The sequence below is a fragment of the Emys orbicularis genome, chromosome 18 (assembly GCF_028017835.1).
Source record: "Emys orbicularis isolate rEmyOrb1 chromosome 18, rEmyOrb1.hap1, whole genome shotgun sequence".
Taxonomy (NCBI): Eukaryota; Metazoa; Chordata; order Testudines; family Emydidae; genus Emys; species Emys orbicularis.
In genome coordinates this window covers 13581536-13602116 of record NC_088700.1, presented here as the reverse complement: position 1 = coordinate 13602116, position 20581 = coordinate 13581536, and the positions used below count along the sequence as shown (strand labels likewise).

The window sequence follows — 20581 nt, the reverse complement described above, 5'->3', positions numbered from 1 at the left end:
CCAGCCTACTAGTGGAGTTGTGTGGATTTGTAGGTTCCCTCCTGCTAGAGATACGGTGTAACACATGAGGTACATCTACACTTCATCTGGAAGATGTAATTCCCAGCCCGGGTAGACATACACATGCTGGTACACTAAAACTAACAGTGTGGGCTACCTACCTGAATATAACCCCATCTGAGATAGTAGGCATCTACTTGGGTGAATAGCCTGAGCCCTGCCCCCCACACCTCTAGAGCCCCACTCCTATTTTAGCATGCTGTCTGGAGCTGATCTGGTGTGTGTGTCTGTCTGTCTGCCAGAGCTGGGAATTACACCTACCAGGTTCAGTGTAGGATACCCTGAATATTTTCAAAAACACACTCCAAGGATGAAAAGTGAAGGAAGAATAATACTGGGACCAACAACCTAAAAATATGCCCCAGTAGCTATCCCTCTTCCAGTTAAATTAGGGGCTTCCAGATTGTTTTGAACAGCCAGATGCAAACAGTGGGATGAATTTCCATGTTGTACAAGGACTTTCTCTATGAAAACCTGGTTGAGGCCCTGTGAAACTAGGGTAATATCCGTGTACTGGGGTGATGTAAGCTTCCAGACTTCATGCATCTGTTTCTTGGTTTTCTATCGTTTGTTTAGTTTTATTCCAGCTAAAGGGTCTTTCTGTTTTTAGGACCAGACAGTGTGAGGGAGAATACAACTGAAGATGCCTCCAGGGAGAGAAGCTTCTCTGAGGAACTGAAAGCTCCAGAGGTAGGTAGGCAGGTCCTTCACATAAAGGGACAATGTGCTCAGAATGTCTCCCTGCCCCGAAGAGTCAATTTTACCCAGATCTCCATTGTGATTGGAAACCAAGTGGCACCTGGCTCCGGGGCTGATGTCAGTGGCCCGGGTGTGGCATTGTGCTGTTGTAGGAAGCTGCTATGCAGGGTCTGCCTCTGATTAAATTACAGCAGATTGTGGCAATGTTTTAATTGTTGTAAATCTGCACCCCTGTTAAAAGCTTCACACGCTGCATGCTGCTCATTGGAGTTATGACTAATGTAAAGATTTTCATACTGATCTGGAAGGATGGCAGGCTCTTGTGTGTGGGTTTTTTCTTTTCTTTTCTTTTTTTTTTTTCTATTCTTTTTAAAATTTACATTAAAGGATTAATTAATGGCTTTTAAATGTCTGAGTTTTCCAAGAGGAGCTTCTCGCAGCCCAGTCTGGGAAGGGGAACAGCCATCCCCATCAGGCAGGTCTGTTTTGGAGGCTGTAGAATCACTGAGGATAAACCTGAAAGTTTAGAAGTCGGTAGAGAGATTGTGAGGGATGCTGTTAAAGCAGATGAGCATGCCTTTCTTTCCCTGCCATTCCTGGGAAGTGAGCTGAACGCTGGCAGCTACCTTATGGTTTGAAATTACAGCAGGAGGGAGAGGCTAGCTGGGTCTTGGCACTCCAGAAAGTAGACTGGCGAGAAGCAGGCCAAGGTATAACACTATTGGAGCCAGCAGGGAAATGCACCTGTGGACTGGGAGCCTGTGCTAATAGTTGTTGTATGATTAAAGTAACACCTAAAGGCCTGTCTATATTCCAGGCCAGATCCGATGTGTCTGACTCTGCCAGTGTATAGCTGTCTGCCATGGTTAGTGACATCTCTGTTCCAATGTGGGGGTGTCTCTTTATATGTGGATAGGACAATACGCTTACAGAACTGTGTTAAGGAATTACATTACAGCCTAGATCATTATGTGGAGTGCTGAACAGCCTGTAGTTCTGTGGAGGGGAAGCACAGGCTGCGGGAGTCCCCCAGCTGGCACTGGGGAGCACTGCAGTCAACAAATAACTGGATCAGCCTGTAATGTCTCCAGGGTCCACTAAGAACTGTGAGATAGAAATGTACATTAGCCTGGGAGTGACTCTCTGTGTTGGAAGATCCAGCAACTAATTTCATTAATAATGAAAGTGATTGTGGACCAAGCACAGTGATATATGTGTGTGTGTGTGTGTGTGTGTGTGTGTACGTGTACACACATAAGTAGGGCCCTACCAAATTCACGGCCATGAAAAATGCGTCATGGACCAAGAAATCTGGCCTTTTGTGTGCTTTTACCCCATACTATACAGATGTCATGGGGGAGACCAGTGTTTTTCAAGCTGGGGGTCCTGACTCAAAAGGGAGTTGCAGGGGGGGGTCACAAGGTTATTTTAGGGGGGTTGCGATATTACCACCCTTACTTCTGCGCTGCCTTCGGAGCTGGGCGGCCGGAGAGCAGCGGCTGTTGGCCGGGCACCCAGCCCAGAAGGCAGCGCCCTGCCAGCAGCAGCAGCACAGAAGGAAGGGTGGCAATACCGTACCATGTCACCCTTACTTTTGCAGTGCTGCTGGCGGCGGCTCTGCCTTGAGAGCTGGGCTCCCAGTCAGCAGCCGCCGCTCTCCAGCTGCCCAGCTCTGAAGACCGTACTGCCACCAGCAGCAGCACAGAAGTAAGAGTAGCAGTACAACCCCCTCCCCGCCCCCCCCCCCCATAACCTTGTGACCTCCCCCAACTCCTTTTTGGGTCAGGACCCCTACAGTTACAATACAGTGAAATTTCAGATTTAAATAACTGAAATCGACCATGAAATTGACCAAAATGGACCCTGAATTTGATAGGGCCCTATACCTAAAACTTGAAATGACATATGGAAATTGGCTTCATTAGAAGCCCCTAAAGACCCCCTCTAGATTGGACTCTCTTGACTTTTCATTCTGGCAGGTGCTGAGTTCGGGAGGCTCGTTGAAAGTGACTATCCAGCAGAGCAGTGAGAGCAGAGCTATCAGCACTACAGCCCTGAAGCCAGGACAGTGGACCTGTGAGCTGGGCACAGCTGATACCAGTCCTGAGTCTGTCCTTAAATTCTTCTGTTACATCTGCAAGACCAACTGCTGCAACCAGCAGGTATAAACACTAGAGTCTGGCTGGGACTGGGGGTCAAGGGAAGGAATTGCATGGCCAGGGGCTTGTGGTAAAAATGTTGCACCATGAGACATGTTTTCAAGGCATCAGGCACTATGGTGACAAGAGGCTGAGAAAAGCCTATAAATAAATAAAATAAACCACTCCTCCAAAGAGCTTGCAAGCTAACATCCTAAAGCTCCAGTGCTGGCTAATCCACAGATAGTCATGCTCTTAAGCTTTTAAACTTTCCAAATATTATAGATCAGTAGAGGGAATGGAATTGAACTGACCAGCTGTGTTGGGTTTTTGGTTTTTTTTTATTTTGAGTCCATCTAAATGGATTTTCTCCTTTGTTAGAATTTCCAATCCCACATGGCTGGAATTCAGCACCAGCAGCGACTTGGGGAGATTCAACACATGAGTAATGTCTGCTTTGTCTCACTGCTGCCCATGGTGAAGGAGCAGACGCTGATGGCTAAGAAAGATGGGTATGTGTCAGTATGTTGGAGGTGGAGGGTAAAGAGGGCTGATCCCAGCTAAGCCAGTACTTAGATATTGCAGTGCTTGGAACTTTAGAAATACCTTTGATGTGTCCCTACTGGCCTTAAGATATCATCCCAGAAACCGACATTGCAAAGCACAAGTCTGTAAAAACAGATTAAAATTCTGGATACAAGTAAAACTGTCCCATCTTCCCCACTTGTTCTCAGAATGTACAGAAAGGGGGAAGAAAAACCCCAAAGCAGTAAAAACAGCATTCACTTTCTATGTTTAGTCAGTGTTTTGTGAAAAGAGACCTGATCAGACATGGACAGGGTAGGTGTGTCTGTCTGTCTGGCCTTTCATAGAGTACATGCCACTGCATATATCAGATCTCAGATACTGTCTAATACAAATGCTCAAGACACTTCAGCTGGGACCTTCTTGCCAGCAGTCCCTAGTGCTGAACACGGGGAGGCAGGGCTTTGAGTTGAAGGTCCTTGACTTTAGAACTTACCTCTGCATTGGTCCCACCCAGCCTGGGTGTGTCAATGTTCAGGGTACAGTTCAAGGCCCATCTGTTCTCTTAGGCTTTAACCCTAGCAGGTAGCCCCCTTCAGGGAAAATTATTCATCGGCTTCCTATAGCGTAGCTATACTGTCTTTGTCACACTGTAGTTTTTAATGCAGTTCATCAGCCTATGGACTGTTGTGATGCGTGCTTTTTTATAGACTGAGTGAAGCCAAACCAGCTAAAGGTGGGGGAGATAGGAACTGAAACAGTCTATGGAGGGAAAAGCACAGTAGGTGCTGCGACCGCGCAGAACTGCAAAAGCAGTGTTCCCTGGGAACACAAGGGAGTCTCTTACTGAGCCATTCTTCTCACCACAGAGAGACCCAGCAGCGATGGTGTAACACCTGCCAGATACACTTTACAGGGGATCTAATCAAACATCGAAGGACTCAGGAACATAAGGTAACAAATTACTGCCCTGATTTACAAAGGGGGTCGAGTGATAAAAGACATTCACTTATCCTTAGAGGCAGGGGAGTGAGCTGGAGGGAATACACTGGGCCATTGCACTGTGGTGATGAGGATATTTCTAGACAGATCTCTTTATGCATCTTGTTCTCTTGGGCTCCTGCACACTGGTGCTGGTGGAACTCCTGCGTGTCTTGCTGAGCGAATTGGCACTGACTAGCAGCACGTGTTTGTTTTCCAATTATTACTACTACAGGCCCTGCTTATTATTAAACTCTGTCTATCCAGAGGTATGATAGCAGCATGGCTCTTTCCTTGATCATTTTCAACTGCATGGGGAAATTTAGGTAGGCAGTCTGTAATTACCCAAGCTGGAATCTGGTCAGGACACTAGTGTTAACTACCCCATCTCGTATGACAAGTGCCATGAGATCTTTCAAGACCATGAGCAACCAGAGCCTTTCTGCATTGCTCTCCCCACACATTTGCCACCTCTTGGGCATGTGGACGCATGTATGCCAGGACGCCCCCTCTCCTGCTGTAAGAAGGTGGCCTGACTGTTCTAGATTCACAGTCATGATTTTGAGAAAGAAGTTGTTTAAATTCAGCTGAATTGAAACAAAGTAGTGCCTGTCTTAACCAATCAGATCTTCTCATCCCTCTTTGCTCAGCTGGCCAAACGCTCTCTCCGTCCCTTTTGCACTGTCTGCAGCCGCCACTTCAAGACCCCTCGCAAGTTTGTAGAGCACATGAAGTCCCCTGAGCATAAGCAGAAGGCCAAGGAGGTAATGTGAACTGGATTGGGGGGGAAACACTGCTGTGTTACAGAAGTGGCTATGCTTGGTATGTGTGGGAGGAATATGCATATGTCCTACTTGTCTCAAACCAGTGAAGAGATGCATCGAGTGGTTCCTCTCCTCCCTGACTGCATTCCAATACTACTTGAAGGAGCAGACTGATAATTGAGCACTGTATGTGTGACTGGGAGCATGATAGCCTTCTTGCTTTCTAGCAGTGCCATCTGCTCATCCCAGAATGCGGCAGTCCCAGACTCCACCGGGAGTCCTATCCAGTCAACAAGAGAGACATTATGTGAGTGTCTGAAGTTAGCAATCTAGTCTGGTCTGATCTTCCCTCTCTGTGTCTGGCAGGTGAGGCTGGGCGAGAAGGAGCTAGGTGGGCCAGAAGACTCAGAGGAGCTAATCACAGTTGATGCTGTTGGCTGTTTTGAAGATGACGAGGAGGAGGAGGAGGAGGAGGAAGGAATTGGTGAAGAGGAAGGTTCTGAGGTGGTGCAGACAGAGAACGAAGATCCTGTCACCAAGCAGGTACACAGTGATAACCGAAATGGAAGGCTGTATTATGTGAGCATCTGCGTTGGATCCTAATGGCTGTCCGTCAGGACCAGTTGAGCTCCGGGCATTCTGCAGACTTATCTACTCCATTCCCAGACCACAGGGCAACTATCTTTGAGATCTGATTTTGCTTTTTGGCAAAGAGTGGGAGGATCTTTGATTTTCGTAAGTGATACAAGGGAACCCTTGCGTGTGCAAGAAGGTATCCTGGCTACCCTGACAAGGGAGGCAAAACAGTTTAGACTTCACTCTCAACCATTCTGCTGTAGCTGACCCATTAGCAGCTTTGCTCCTGTTCCTAACTGGACCCCACAAATGGATACATCTTGGCAAGTGTTCTCCAGATGAAATAGCTCTCTGCTTCGAGAACAACTAACAGTGGGAAGGACACAGTTGAGGTAGCTCAGGCCTTAAATAACAAGTGGTGTGTTTTAACCCTGCTAATGAAATTTTCTCCTGATAGTTGGTCTTTGTATCTGGATTTAATCTGTCCCATACACTATGCTGTTAATGTAACCTGTGCAGCATGGATTGAATACCGAATGGTAACACAATTAAGGGGTGTATTTTACAGTAGGAAGGGGATAATAGGAAACAAAAGCCCCTTCCTGCCATGTTGGACCTCAGCTTTGCCCCCAGGCTCGTTGGAAAGGGTTAAAGGCCCATGAGGGGAGCTGAGCAACGGATGCTGCCCCAGTAGACAGTCCTTGCAGGCTGGGGACTTCATGCACTGACATGGTCTCTTGATATCTCGTTCAGGTTGGGCTGAAGGAAAAGTCTCCGGAGGACTGTGAAGGAAATGAGACATACTGTCCAGATACTCCCTATGGTAAGCAAACCCGGACAAGCAGTGTGCCCAAGAGTGCCTTCTGGGGCCAGGGGCTGCCATTGTATGGGGGGGGTGCCTCAGTACAAGAGCATGGTGCCAGCAGTAAGCAGAACTCTCTCCAGCGTCCATGTCAGACCAGTGAAGGTTAGCGGATTCTGGAGAAGGGATGAAGTTTGATCTGCTGAGTTGTAAGCGTAAGGCATGTGCTGTTCGTCAGAGCTGTAAATGGGTTTGGCAGGTGCCTCTTGCCCTTCAAGAGGTGGGGCTGAGAACCCTTGATCTCATCCAGGAGGACCGAACAACTGTGGAATGGGGAAGGAGCCAGTGCAAAAGGGTGACGTGCTGAACAAGCCATGTAGAAAGCAGAGTTACTAGATCAGGGATGCCCCAAAGAGGAGCTCAAGTGCCCCATTCAGAACACTCCCTGGAACTGAAGCCTCAGTAGAGATGCTTCTGTCCTGCATTGAAGAGCCAGGTCAGCACACGGTGACGTCACAAAGGAGGTTGAACGGCATGCCTCTCTTCTGTATTCTTTGGAACTAACGCTTTAGACTAGTATCTGATCAGAACAGACAAGCTGCTGAGCTCGGGTGCAGCGCTGCCTCCAGAACATTCTTTTGTGCTCTCTCTAGCCACCACTCTAATCTCTGTAAGCCGCTCAGATTTTGGTTTCTAAAACCTTTCCCAGACAGTTACGCATTGTGGGGAGGGCTTGGGCATATGCACCAGCAGAAGTTGCTCTGTGCACAGGGAGAGCTCTGTTTACTCCAGTTTTCCACATTGCTGTAACCTTCCACGATCATGTGGCAGACGGAATAATGATTAATGCTGTGAATGTTCTTTTCATGTTTCTCTCATGTGCCTGCTGTCTTCTGCTTGGATTGAGCCCATTACTGCTGGTCATATGGTCTCTGTAGTTTTCCATTGTATTTTTTTATGCTGTGTAGTTTCTTTTCTTTGGCAACCCAATCTCTCTGAATATCAGCCCACAGCTGTACTGTGGTAAAATGAGATATTCAGCAAGTGATCTTGAAAATCCACAATTAACAGAAGCAAAACTCTTTTTAATTTCCCCTTTAACATTCTTATTGTTTTGGAGTTCCGTTCAATGTGATCTGTGATTTCCATTCCCCTCCCATTTTGCAGGCCTGGATTTTCTGGTCCCCGTCGCAGGTTACCTCTGCAGGCTGTGTCACAAATTCTACCATAGTGACTCCGCTGCCCGGGTCACACACTGCAAGTCCCTGATGCATTTTGAGAACTTTCAGGTTAGACCCCTTTGGCAATTGCATGGCCTGGCATTTGTCACTCTGTGTGTGTCTTCTCTATTCCCTCTGCACCTCCTCTCTTTGAGTTGTCTGTCTTCAGCACCTTCCCATTGTCCTCAGTGTCCATCACAATGTCCGTCATGCCACAGCTTTCATCTGGTATGCTCTCTGCTTGTCTTCAACTCCCCTTGTAGATCAGACACCGTTCTGCTCCTGCTTCCTAACTACTGCTAATGTCTGCCATTGCCCACTCTCAGCTGGAAATCCTCCATCTCCCCAGCAAATGTTGGATCTATTCACTGAACCTCTGAAATGGAATCCCTGATTCAGCCTGGGACTTTCCTGGTCCCTTAGTGAGTACAAATGGGTGAAGCTGGTGGGAGACTAGACAAGAAGAGGCTGCTCCTTTTAAAGAGAGCAGGAAACGATACGCATCTGTCTAGGTGACGTTTTAGTGTCCGTAATGCTGGAAATAGGCCCGGACACTCAAATTACATATAGGTAACATCTATACAGGGGACAGGTAGTTGGAAACTCATCTTTAAAATGGTAGAAATGAAATTCCAGGCCAGTTTTAGAAGATGGAGAACTCCAATCCGTAAGCTGCTGAGAGTTTCGTCGGTCAGCAGGGACTAGGCAGCAGCAGGGAGTTTCTGGTAGCTTGTGTGGAGGCTCTTCCCTGGCACAGAGTTCAGCCAGTTAATGCTGTTCCTCTGCTGTATCTAGTCCACACAAAGAAGATACAAGAATGGCCCTTGCTTTCAGCTGTAAACTCATCCACTGCCTCTCGCAAATTTTGATGCCTGGACCTGAGTTTGCCACCTCCTCTCTGTGCTTGAATATCAGGAAGGGCAGTAATCAGATTTGTGACCTGTGCCCATCAGGCTGCTCTTGAGGCACTGTAGTGCTTTTCCTTCCCCCTTCAGTGACCATTGCCTGAGTCTTCTGTATGGAAGTGGCATTCCCTGACTCCTGGGATAAGGGGTAATTCCAATTTGCATTTCCTCTGCTGGTTCGGGCCAAGGCCTGCTTCAGCAAAAATATCCCATTTCTCCTCCTGTGTATTCATAGTTTCTTCATGGTGTGTCCCGTGGAGCTTTTCTGCTAGTTTTCAGACAGGTTAACCTTTCACTAGCCTGGCAAAGGAGTTAACAGTCCCCTTTCTATCCGTTACCTTTACCAAGAGCTGGGGGAAACAAGTGTCCCACGTGTGCTGGCAGTTCTTAAAATCTTTGCAGCAGGTGAAGCTGCAGCTGTTCCTCTGGGTCACCCATTCCCTGTACAGATCACTTCCGGAATGAAAGAACCAGTCCCGCTTGTCCATGTTTTGCTTCAGTAAGTTATTCAGATCGATGTAGTTACATTCCCTCTTCCCGCTTGTTAAAAATGAGTTAGCATAGCAGCAGTGAGCGTTCCTCCCCTCCATCCTTAGAACCCGGGGAGATGCTCCTGTTTCCACCCATTGGGGTACCAGGAAGGAAGTGTTGTCTAGTAGTTAGGGGACTAAGTCAGATTTCCTCTCTTCTGGCAGTGAGTTGCTGTGTTACTTTAGGGAGGTCACTTAGCTTCTCCATTCCTATCTCTAAAATAGTGAGAATGGCCTCAAGGGCTACCATGAGGGTTAATTCATTGATCTTTTATGAAGTGGTTGGAAGTAGCTGACTCCAGGTGTATGTGGGTGTGACTTGGAGGAGTTGGCCTTCTACAAATATTTAAGGCTAGTCTCCATTTATAACTAGCCACTGCCCTTTTGAGTCTTGTGATCTCAGCTGGAAGTAGTTACTCCCTGAACTGTTCATACTGCTGGTTAGAGGTCTAAGGACTGTCATGGTCTTTGCATTAAATGCCTTCTAGTTTCTTTCAAGTGGGGTGAACAGCACTTCTGGCCAGAATTCCACACTGGAAGCTTCTTAGCAGCAAACTGCTTGCATCTGAGGCACCAATCTGGAAACAGCTACCTTGCACTTAGTCAACAAGAGTTGTCCCAGTTTAAGATGACTTTTAAACTGATTTAGTTACACCAGTATGTAATGCTTAGTGGACACTTAGCTGGTTTAAACTGCTGTATTCTGGTTTAGCTTAAATCAATTTGGAACAGACAAAGTAGTGCAAACCTCTCTGTGGACGCTTTAACTTAATCAATTAAAAATTAAACTCAGGCTGCTTTGTGGGGTAGACAAAAGCACCATCAGGCTGGCAGCAGCGGGGTGCTGATCATGTATTCAGTTCGCTTTGAGTGCATGAGATATTTCTGGCTGTTCAATGCAACTAAACATTTTTCACTTAAGTGTCTGTCTACCCAGTGGAGACAACTTGGCCTTTTACCTGTTTCTCCCCATACAGAATGGGCTCTCTTCCTCAGGCACCAGGAGCGTGAGCAGGCACAAACTCTTGGACCGGCTAACTTAAAAGATTAGGACTTACTGAGCCTCCTGCTGCTTCTCTTCTGTGCTACCAAAAGCAGGAGCTGCATAGAGCTCTATTTGAAGAGTGATAAGAGTTGTACTTACGCTCTAGAAGCCAGGAAAAATCACAGGGAGGACTTACCTTTTGTCCTCAGTACCAAATGGCTAATAATCCAGCCCCTTCAGTGGCCAAGTACCATAGTGCCGCTCAGATAGCATGCGGATACAGTAAAAGAACCTGAATAGAATAGTCCAGTTAAACTGTTGGGTTCAGTACAAGCCCCTTGTTCCAGGGCTTAAGTTTAGCATCACCAATCGCTTTCATATTTCTGTGGAAGAGGAGCCCCATGCTGGTTACTTGGTGCCGCAGTCTTTCTAGAAGTCTCTATCACCACCTCTCTAAGTAAAGGCCTCCAGACTGACTAACACGCTGGAGAAAATCCCTTTGTGGCTTAGGATCCCATGGTTATACTTCTGTAGCTTGGCCCCACATGGCTCTTGTGTACTATTTTTCTGAAGTTGCCGTGTCAGTTTTAACCACCTTGCTGATCTCTCCCTGGAGGTCTCAGTTTAGGAACCCGTCAAATAAGTCATCTTGCTGACAATGCTGACATAGGGCCTATATTCACTATCTAGTGAATGTCGGAGCACTCTTGCAAGTGGGGACACTTACTGCTTAAAATCCTCTCCTAGAAACATCCCCTTAAATGTGATTTTACTGAAGACTTCCTCTCCCCCCCACACACACACACACCTTGGAGCTCTTGCAAAAGAAGCGGAAAGTGAATGAGCAGACAGTCTGATTGCATTGCTTAGATGAGCAAAGTGCAGAAGGAAACATTGTCATTTCATTGTGTTTAGCTGCAGCAAAATTTGTGTTAATCTGGTTATTCCCCTTTAAGATGCCTGTAAGGAGTGCAAACAACCAATAGTCTTGTGTATCTGGAGGGTGAGACTACCTGCCTCCTGCCCACCCCCAAAGCTAATTCAGTCAGTAGTTGAGATGAGTTTTCTTGATTTCACTTACTCAACCGGGCTATTGCTCTATCATCTCCGATCAAGATTAACAGCTATCAAAGTCTGGTTCTAGCTCTGTATTCCCAGCCTCATTCTACCTAATCCCTCCGCATTAGCAAATGCAAGAGGGAATAAAACCTTAATACCATCACTTTTTGCCAGGAGCAGACCTGTACCTGCTTGAACTCCTTCCCTCAGCAGCCCACCCAAGAGAGCCGTAGACTTGTGCTTTGTTTGGAGATTAAGCCAGCCATTGCAGTCTGTCACGTGCTACTGTCTTTGTGCAGGTTTCTCCTGGACCAGCTGAAACTGTCCTGTAATGTCTCAGGCCAGTTATCGCTCACACATTTTTCCTTTGCACAGAGATACAAGGCAGCAAGGCACCGAGCTACAGCAGCACACGCGGAGGCCTCTTTGTGCTCCCGTGGCTCTGGCTTCCAGTCATCGGATGAGCAGCTGCAGCCACCTGCTAAGACAGAGGATGAAGCTGAGACAATGAATACCCATCATGGCATGGGAGAGGAAGATCCAGAATTATTGGCATTAAAAGAACAAACCTCTAGGTCTCTAGAGAATAAGAGTGAGCTGGGCCCCTCTGTGAGAAGGGGTGAAAGCCCAACCAGTGAGACTGATATATGTGGAGCCCTAGTCATAGAGGAGGAAGGAAGTCAGGATGAGGGTAGCAAGTCCCCCACCACTAGTGAAGATTGCCTGCTCCTAGATGAAGACAGTGCCACAGGGGAGTTGCTGGGACACAGTATGTGTAAGGAAGAGGAAAGTGATGGCCCAGACAAACCCCAGTACCCAATGAGCGAAGGGGATTCTGAACAGGAGGCAGCAAGCATCAGAGAGAAAGAGGCAGACACCTGCTCTCCAGCCAAAGGAGAAGCAGCAAATCTAACCCCAGCAGGGCGTAGACGCTCTGCCAGACGCAAACCCAGATAGAACAGCTTTAAAGGGAGAGCCCTTTGCATACAATATTTGCTGAAAATGTTTATTTTCGGAGTCTTTTAATAGAGCAAAAAACCTTCCACTTTACTGCTGTTTTTATTTTAAAAATAAAAAAGCCTGGCTTTAGCGTGTCTAAGGGGATGGCATTGGGTGTTATTTATACAGCTGGGATGTGATAGAGATCCATGGGATAGCCAAAGCACCGTACTGTTAAACCTGAAAGGGTTGCTGAAGTTGACCTTCCTAAAGCTTAGGCTCACTGCTTGAACTGGCAAAGCCTGCTGCAAGACTGTGCTCACTAAGACTTCTCACTGTACTAGCCATCTACTTCCTGCTGTGCTAAGGTGGTTCCCCTTTCACAGGTCATGAGACTGATGGGAGCAGAATTTTACTGCTGGCAGATGAGTCAGCCCTAAGCAAACACAATTTATGCACTTTCACAATGTTTTCCCATGGAATCAAGCCAGTGCACTAGGCAACAGGGTTGCTCAGGACCCAGTTTTAGACTAGAACATGAAAGAAGCTCAGTCATTTGATCTCTCAGCACTTATAGCAAGGCTGCCTCTGAAATGCTTCTAGGAGGACGTTCAGTTTAAGCTGGTTTATTAAAAGTTTCTTTATAAATACTATAACTGTACAAAATGACAGTCACTTCACAATGCTGGGCCCTGCTAGCAGCAGCCACAGACACGATCAAAGCAGCTTCACAGACTTACAGTGCTCATGCAGTCTTACAAACATGTTTGTATCTCCCAGACATTCAGGAAGGACTCTGTCATGACAGCATTGCTGGGCAATCCTCCTACCCCCTCTCACCATGTGGCTGTGACATGACAAGGGGAGCGGATTAGGCTGCTATATGGTAATACCTCTCAGAAGCCACTGCTGAGGCTCTAGCAATGGTTTAAGGAGTTATTCAGCTGCTCTTTACTCTCCATTAAGTAGAGCATGATGGTAGCTTACATTACATTTGCTTTGAAGGGGGAATGTGTGGACTGGAGTCCTGTCCCTTAGCCAACATTTCTCATCACACAACTTTTGTAAACCTAACTGAAGTGTAGACTGTAGGGGGGCTGAAGAAACGAGATGATTTAAGCCCCAAAAGAAGCCTATTACCCTCCCCACAGTTAACACTGAGAGCAAGTCTGGGGCTAGAATGGAGCCACCATTTGCTATGGATCTCCAGAACTGTAAGGCTTAGAAGCCCAGTTTACTGGGGGAGACAAGTCTGTGAGGTAGAGTTCTAGACAGTCCTCAGGACAACAGTCACCACTTTCCTTGGTAGTTGAATTGTGGCAAAAGGGGCCTATACATGAATGCCCACACTTGCAGCATAAGCTTCCCATACCCACTTCTAATGGTGTCACTGTCAGCTCAGAACTGGAGCTGGAAATATCGACTCCCCATCTCTCCCCTCACCCACCTATTTGCTGATGCAGCATCAGTCACAAAGAGAAAACAAGACAGACACAGAGAAGGGCAGAACATTTAACCACTGGAGGGACTGCACAACAGCAAGTACCGTTTCTAGTCAAGTTTTACATTAAACCACAGACAGTGGAGGTCCCATTGGAAGTAAAAACTATTTGACAGTTTGTGTCCAGCAAACAGCAGGAACTAGATGTCCGTGTTTGGTCCCTGCACATCAGCTTGCATGTTCTGCTCTTCACTCAGCTGCTGCTGGAACTCCAGGCGTGTCTGACGGTTGGATTCCAGCAGCTCCTTCAAGCGGGCATGCAGATGGTCATTCTTCTCCTCCAGGTGATCCAAACAGGAGTTGATTTGGTCCAGCATGGAGTTTATTGCTGCATATTCTAAAGGAAGGAGAACAAAAAAAATCCTGAATTTAAATTCTTGTACAACCACCACTCATTCTAAGAAGCTTCCACTAGACAGGGATCCACACTGCAAGAGGGCTGAATAGATAAAAGCTGAATTAATCTCTTCACCCTCCCTAGAGGTGGCCTTGCCTAATCAGGATACAGGCACCTTGAGAGGGTGCTGTTGAGAAGCTTAGCACAGAGAGTGTAACCTCCAGAGCTGCCACTCTAGGACCTGGCACATGAGAATCTGGAAAAAGAATTCCAGAACATCACAGCAGCTGATGTGGGAGCAGGGGTAGAGGAAAAAAGGTGCAGTGCAGTGGAGCCCCTTTGAATGAGCTGAATAGGAACATCTCGTAAGGTCCTAAGGGAAAAAGTAACCAGAGGGATGAATGTGGACCAATTCTGATTTCCATGAACAGCACTTATCCCCTTAATTTCTTAAGTTGTTCACCCAGGTCTCAGTAGTGCAGAGACCACATAGGTCTTGCTTTACCATTTAAAACACTGCATTAGGAAGCAAGGATTCATTGTAAACCACCCTGCAGGATCTATGTATGTATCATGCCATACAATCAGCACAAACCAGGTCCAACAGGCCATTCAAACCTACTTGTGATGCTGCTTCTTCCCAGGGGGAGGGGGGAAAAGCACTCACACCAAGCCCCGAGTAAAAGAAAAAATGTGGTTCTCATGTACATCTACGAAGAACATGATCTAATTCAAGCCTCAGGAGGAGCCACAGATTTCACTTCACACACAAGGTCAACCAGAGTTTACATGGAAAGAGAATATTTTTAATGTTTAAATAGCTAGACCTGTTCCGCTGAACACAGCAAGGGGCATCAACAACCAGTCCTCAAACAGCATTGTTTAGAATAACAGACCACAGTCTGAATGGGACTTCTCTGCAGCTTGCACTCAGACATCAGGAGCATGTGGGAGAAAGAAATAAGATCGGATAGTGAAGCCGTTTTCAGCTAACAATACCCTGAACACAAGTACTGGTTCTCCCAAAATCTTTTAGAAGACAGTGTGGGAAGTCCTTGAATAGCACATGCCACAGCTGAAAGCGATTAATGCTATACCTTAATTCTGATACTACATTATTCTAAATTAAGTTGTGAAGTGACTTCCCGAGACTGGAATGCACAGGGTTAGAAAACAGTGCAGTCCCTGCTTCCAAACTGGGAGAGCTTTGTGGGACAGGCTAAGAGACGCGATAGATTATTTAGAAAACTCATCATATCTCAGGACTTCCCATTCAAAGCCAACTATAGAGATACCTGGTAACAAAAGAATCACCAGCTTCTAAGGATCTGAGTGATTTCAAGAGGAAACACCCTTGACATCTTCAGAATCTAGTTCTAAATTGGATGGACAGCTCAAATGGACCCAGCAGAAAGGATCTCTTGAGGCAGGTGATAGTCCATAAAGCTCAAATTCCCAAAGGAATTGTCATAGAAGACTAGCTAAGCATCCCTTTTTCATCAGGAGCCAGAGGAAGGTCTGAAACATGATATTCCCTTCCTGGCTAGTAACTAGTTGTACTGGCGCTTCCCAGAACAGTATGATGAAAGGCCTTTTTAGTCCTAGAAATCCTCCAGGATATTTTCAGGAAAGGTGCTCTTAGATTTTGTTAAAAGGCACCAAACTAGGGTGTTGGATGGTTTAGTCTTATAGAACCATAGAAATGTCGGGCTGGAAGGGACCTTGAGAAGTCATCAGGTCCAGCCTCCTGCACTATGGCAGCACCAAGTAAATCTAAACTGTCCCTGACAGGTGTTTGTCCAACAATGGTGATTCCACAACCTCCCTGGGAAGCGTATTCCAAATCTTAACGACACTTATAGTTCAGAAGTTTTTCCTAATAGTTAACCTAATTTTCCCTTGCTGCAAATTAAGCCCCATTATTTCTTGTCCTCCTTTAGTGGACAGGAGAAGAGTTGATCACCATTCTCTTTATATCAACCCTTAACATATTCGAAGACTTATGTCTCCCCTCAGCCTTCTTTTCTTAAGACTAAACGTGCTCAGTTTGAAAAAAAAAAAAAAAAAAAAAAAAAAAAAAGATTTCCTCATAGGTCAGGTTTTTTAAGGCTATCATCATTTTTGTTGCTCTCCTCTGGAATCTCTCCAATTTGTCCACATTGTTGCAGAAGTGTGGGGCCTAGAATTGGACACAGCACTCCAGCTGAGGCCTGACCAGTGCAGAATAGAGCAGGACAATTATTTCCGGTGTGTTATATAGGATTCCTGTTAATATACCCCAGAATGATATCCGCCTTTTTTGCAGCTGCATCACATTGTTGATTCATACTCAATTTGTGATCCACTATAACCCCCAGATTCTTTTCAGCAGTACCACCACCCAGTCAGTTATTCCCCATTTTGTAGTCGTGCATTTGATTTTTTTTTCTCAAGTGAAGTACTTTCCATTTATTGCTATTGAATTTCTTCTTGTTGAATTCAGACCAATTCTCACATTTGTCAAGGTCATTCTGAATTCCAATCCTGTCCTCCAAAGTGCTAGCAGCCCCTTCCAGTTTGTTGTTCATCTGGAAATTTTATAAACATACTCTCCATTATCCAAGTCATTAATGAAAATATTTAATATCACCAGACCCAAGACTGACCCCTGCAGGACCCCACCAGATCCTCCCTTCCAAAGAAAAGTAGCAAGGAGTCTGGTGGCACCTTAAAGACTAACAGATTTATTTGGGCATAAGCTTTTGTGGGTAAAAACCTCACTTGTTTGGCAGGATTTGTCCCTAACAAGCCCATGCTGGCTATTCTTTATACCCCACGATCTTTCCAATTATTAAAGTGGGACTGACTGGGCTAGAATTCCCCAGGTCCCTTTTGTTCCCCCTTTTAAAGACAAGTGCTATGTTTGCCCTTCTCCAGTCTTCTGGGACCTCACCTATGCTCTATGAAGGGTTTGAATATTGCTTTAGCTAGTTCCTTAAGTACCCTAGTATGAATTTCATCAGGTCCTGCTGACTTGAATACATCTCAATAGTCTTTAACCTGTTATTTCCCTGTTTCGGCTCGCAATCCTTCCCCCTTGTTAATATTAGTTCTGTTGAGTATCTGATCATCATTAACCGGTTGGTGGGTGTGGGCGCTAGGAGCAAGCCTGCTGGGGGGTCTGTGGTTTATCTAGAGAGAGGGGGTATGCTTGGAGCAAGGGATTGTGGAAGGGGGGGACTCACCCCAAGCAATTGGGTGCTAGGAGCAGGGAGAGTTTGGTGTGGGGCATGGCTCTCCCCAGATGGAGGGTGCTAGGAACAGGGAGGGGTCCGTGCCTCATCCCAGGGAGGGGGCTGCTGACAGCAGGAGGGGGGCTGTGGGGTCCGGGACTCACCCCCAGGTAGGGGGCTGCTGAGAGCAGAAGGGGGGCTGTGGGGTCCAGGGCTCACCCCCAGGTAGGGGGAGCTGAGAGCAGGAGGGGGGCAGTGGGGTCCAGGGCTCACCCCCAGGTAGGGGGAGCTGAGAGCAGGAGGGGGGCTGTGGGGTCCAGGGCTCACCCCCAGGTAGGGGGAGCTGAGAGCAGGAGGGGGCCGGGCTGTAGGGGCCGGGACTCACCCCCAGGTAGGGGGAGCTGAGAGCAGGAGGGGGCCGGGCTGTAGGGGCCGGGACTCACCCCCAGGTAGGGGGATGCTGAGAGCAGGAGGGGTCCGGGCTGTGGGGTCCGGGACTCACCCCAGAGCGGGGGATGCTGAGAGCAGGAGGGGTCCGGGCTGTGGGGTCCGGGACTCACCCCAGAGCGGGGGATGCTGAGAGCAGGAGGGGTCCGGGCTGTGGGGTCCGGGACTCACCCCAGAGCGGGGGATGCTGAGAGCAGGAGGGGACCGGGCTCACCCCGGGTAGGGGGAGCTGAGAGCTGGAGGGGGCCGGGACTTACCCCAGAGCGGGGGATGCTGAGAGCAGGAGGGGGCCGGGCTCACCCCGGGTAGGGGGAGCTGAGAGCTGGAGGCGGGCCGGGCTGTGGGGCCGGGACTCACCCCAGAGCGGGGGATGCTGAGAGCAGGAGGGGGCCGGGCTCACCCCGGGTAGGGGGAGCTGAGAGCTGGAGGCGGGCCGGGCTGTGGGGCCGGGACTCACCCCAGAGCGGGGGATGCTGCGCGGGTTCTTGTCCACTCTTTTCTTACCTGTCTCCCCGAAGCCGTCATCGTCCCCCTCCTCGCCCCGCCCGACGTTTCCCGCAGGCACGTGCGGCTCCCCGTTCGGCCCCGACATGCCGCCGCCGCGCCCCTCCCGAGTCCCGCTGCTAGACAGGACCCAGGTCGCGGCCGGACTCCGAGACGCCGGAAAGCCCCGCCCCTTCCCCGGATGGAAGCGGCGGAAGGTCCCGCCCCCTGACCCGGAAAGGGGCGGGGCTTGGGTTGACCTACCCATTCGCAAGCTTCAGCCGGGATCCTGGGGGGTGGATCATCTCCTTCCTAGCCCCGCCCTGCTCTAGGGTAAAGTCTATAGTTATGGGAAGAGAGGGGCTGCCCAAGCAGCGCGGGCGGGCGAGAGGCAGGCAAGCAAGCAAATAGACTTTATAGTTGCGGGGGGGTGTCTGCCTACAGGGATGCGGGATCGCACCCCCAACCTCCCTGGGCTCTTATGTTCCTCCCTCTTTGTGTTCACTCTCTGCAGTCATCGCAGAGGGGTTTGCTGGCAGGATTTTACATGGGTGCAAAACATATTCAGCGAACTGAGGAGAGTATCTGCAGAAACCAAGTGTGACCTTGGGAGTATGAAGGTTCAGGGCCAAGCTGGCTGTAAGAGGCACAATCATCCAGTCAGAGTTTAGGCCTGTGTGTCCCCGTCAAAACCAAGCACTACAGCTTGATTTTGGCTGACAGCTGCTCGAGAAAAATCTGCTGATCAGAAGTTATTCACAGAAATGATCCAGCAAATAAATTCCAATCAATAAAGTGAACTAATCTATCAGGTACTCACAGACCAATTTGGGAACAGAAAATGTGTTGAATAAATTATTCACATAGATTTGCTTTGCTATCCCCTTCTACAGTGGTTTTCTCTTAAACCTTTTTCTATCCATACTAATTATCTCAGTTTATTAAATGTATATTTATTCTTTGTAGACTGTTCTCAGGACATATGTTTATGGGATGTTCTCAGGAGATATGTTCACCTGTGTAGAGCCTTTATTTCTGGAGCTCTTAAGGCGCTTTGTAAACATGCATTATTAGCTCCTGTGAGGTAATTTTACAGATGGTCAGACAGGATGATGGCTGGTTAAGTAAATTGCCCAGAATCACACATTGAGTCAGTGACACAGACAGGACTAAACCCCAGAATTCTTGACACCCAGACTTCTGCTTTTGCCACTAGAGCACAGTGCCTTCCTGTTTTCGTCTATCCAGTTTTAGTTAATGGTTTGTTTAATTTAGCTTAATTGTACTTAACAGAATAAAGTTTGTTTCAACTGTTTTTTGATTTTTCCACTTAATAATTGTAACCACAGTTAGTAGGTCACTTTCAAATCTCCTCTTTCCTTAGGACAGTGAGCACAGTTCTCTCTGCCTTTCTTTATAACTAAGATTTCTTTTTTTAGACTTGATATTAGTCATAGGCTTCACCTGTCCTGGGAAATCAGATCATTTATTTTATAGGATATATCTTTAGAGATGAAAATAACTTGCAATTAGGGCATCAGTGTGTCCCTGAGCTGAACCTGGGCAAAGACTGATTTGAGGACTTTTTGAATTCTAATTGAGATGGAATTTTCAATGTACAAGGAATGAAGGATCATATCCTTAACATCACAGTACATTCTGTATCTTTCCTTAGTATAACCTGACTACATTCATCTGGGTTAGGGCCCCATCCTATGTCCTAACACAGTTACGCTCATAAAAATAATAGTATGGGCATAACCAAGCATAAGTGACAAAAGTTAATTGCCCTGAAGCATGAGGTTTTATGTCTTCCTATTGCTTTGTGGAATACAATTTCATAATTAAGTAGGCTTATGTAATTAATGTCAGTAAAGCTCTTTGAGATTCTTGCATAAGAGGCGCTATAGAAGTGGAAACTATTGCTATTATTTTTATTCCTATTTTATGTTTTAACATCTTTATGAAGTGCTGAGGTTTAATTATCCATCATGGCAAAAGCCAGATAACTATCAATCTGGCTTTGCTAGTATGACACCTACTAGATACTCTGAATATTTTGTCCTTGTCTTTCACCCTGTGATTCTAAAGCAACTTACAAAAATGGAATTTTAATTGTAATTATTTATTGATTTGGAATTTTACCATAAAATCATGGACTATTTGAGATTTTACTTAATCATCTAGCTCTGTTCCCAAGTATTGCATTCAATATTCACACTACACATTGTGAGCAAAATTAATCCTTAGTGTAATTTGCATGAGGGATGGAATTGGGCCCACTATGTATTGTAGTTGAGAGGAATGAGCTCTAATATCTGGAAAAATAACTGGCCTGACTGGACTCTTTGAATGAGCTGATTAGTGGTTTGGAGTTTTTGCTAATGATTCAGCAAATACTGTGATTTAAATAATATT

The 20581-nt window shown here is 47.0% G+C and overlaps 2 protein-coding genes across 3 annotated transcripts in view; one reads left to right on the top strand and one right to left on the bottom strand.

The window, feature by feature from the left end:
* The window catches only part of CIZ1 (CDKN1A interacting zinc finger protein 1), a 29866-nt gene extending 17523 nt beyond the window's left edge, over positions 1-12343 (top strand). The window contains exons 8-16 of the mRNA XM_065418670.1: positions 671-750; positions 2739-2921; positions 3279-3409; positions 4292-4376; positions 5054-5167; positions 5534-5710; positions 6497-6566; positions 7713-7834; positions 11620-12343. Coding sequence (XP_065274742.1) covers positions 671-750; positions 2739-2921; positions 3279-3409; positions 4292-4376; positions 5054-5167; positions 5534-5710; positions 6497-6566; positions 7713-7834; positions 11620-12201 — 1544 coding nt within the window. The 3' untranslated portion in view covers positions 12202-12343. The remainder of the gene's footprint in view (positions 1-670; positions 751-2738; positions 2922-3278; positions 3410-4291; positions 4377-5053; positions 5168-5533; positions 5711-6496; positions 6567-7712; positions 7835-11619) is intronic.
* Positions 12344-12804: 461 nt separating this feature from the next.
* BBLN (bublin coiled coil protein) lies at positions 12805-18272 on the bottom strand. Of its 2 annotated transcripts, none has more exons than XM_065418813.1 (2): positions 18185-18272; positions 12805-14021 (listed from the first exon to the last, which is right to left on the bottom strand). In XM_065418813.1, the coding sequence occupies exons 1-2, from the start codon at positions 18270-18272 to the stop codon at positions 13825-13827; spliced, it is 285 nt and encodes a 94-aa protein (XP_065274885.1). In that variant the 3' UTR covers positions 12805-13824. The 2 variants fall into 2 exon arrangements, 1 of the variants encoding a protein (XP_065274885.1); XR_010562262.1 differs by lacking the exon at positions 18185-18272 and adding an exon at positions 14849-16065 and having other exon boundaries at positions 13938-14021.
* Between the last annotated feature and the right edge of the window lie 2309 nt (positions 18273-20581).

What these genes read in the sequence shown, in the direction of transcription:
- BBLN (XM_065418813.1), bottom strand. Translation starts at nt 18,272, where the DNA reads ATGTCGGGGCCGAACGGGGAGCCGCACGTGCCTGCGGGAAACGTCGGG. An exon ending in TGACGGCTTCGGGGAGACAG is followed by an intron (nt 14,022 to 18,184) that starts GTAAGAAAAGAG and finishes TCCTTCCTTTAG; the next exon opens with AATATGCAGCAATAAACTCC.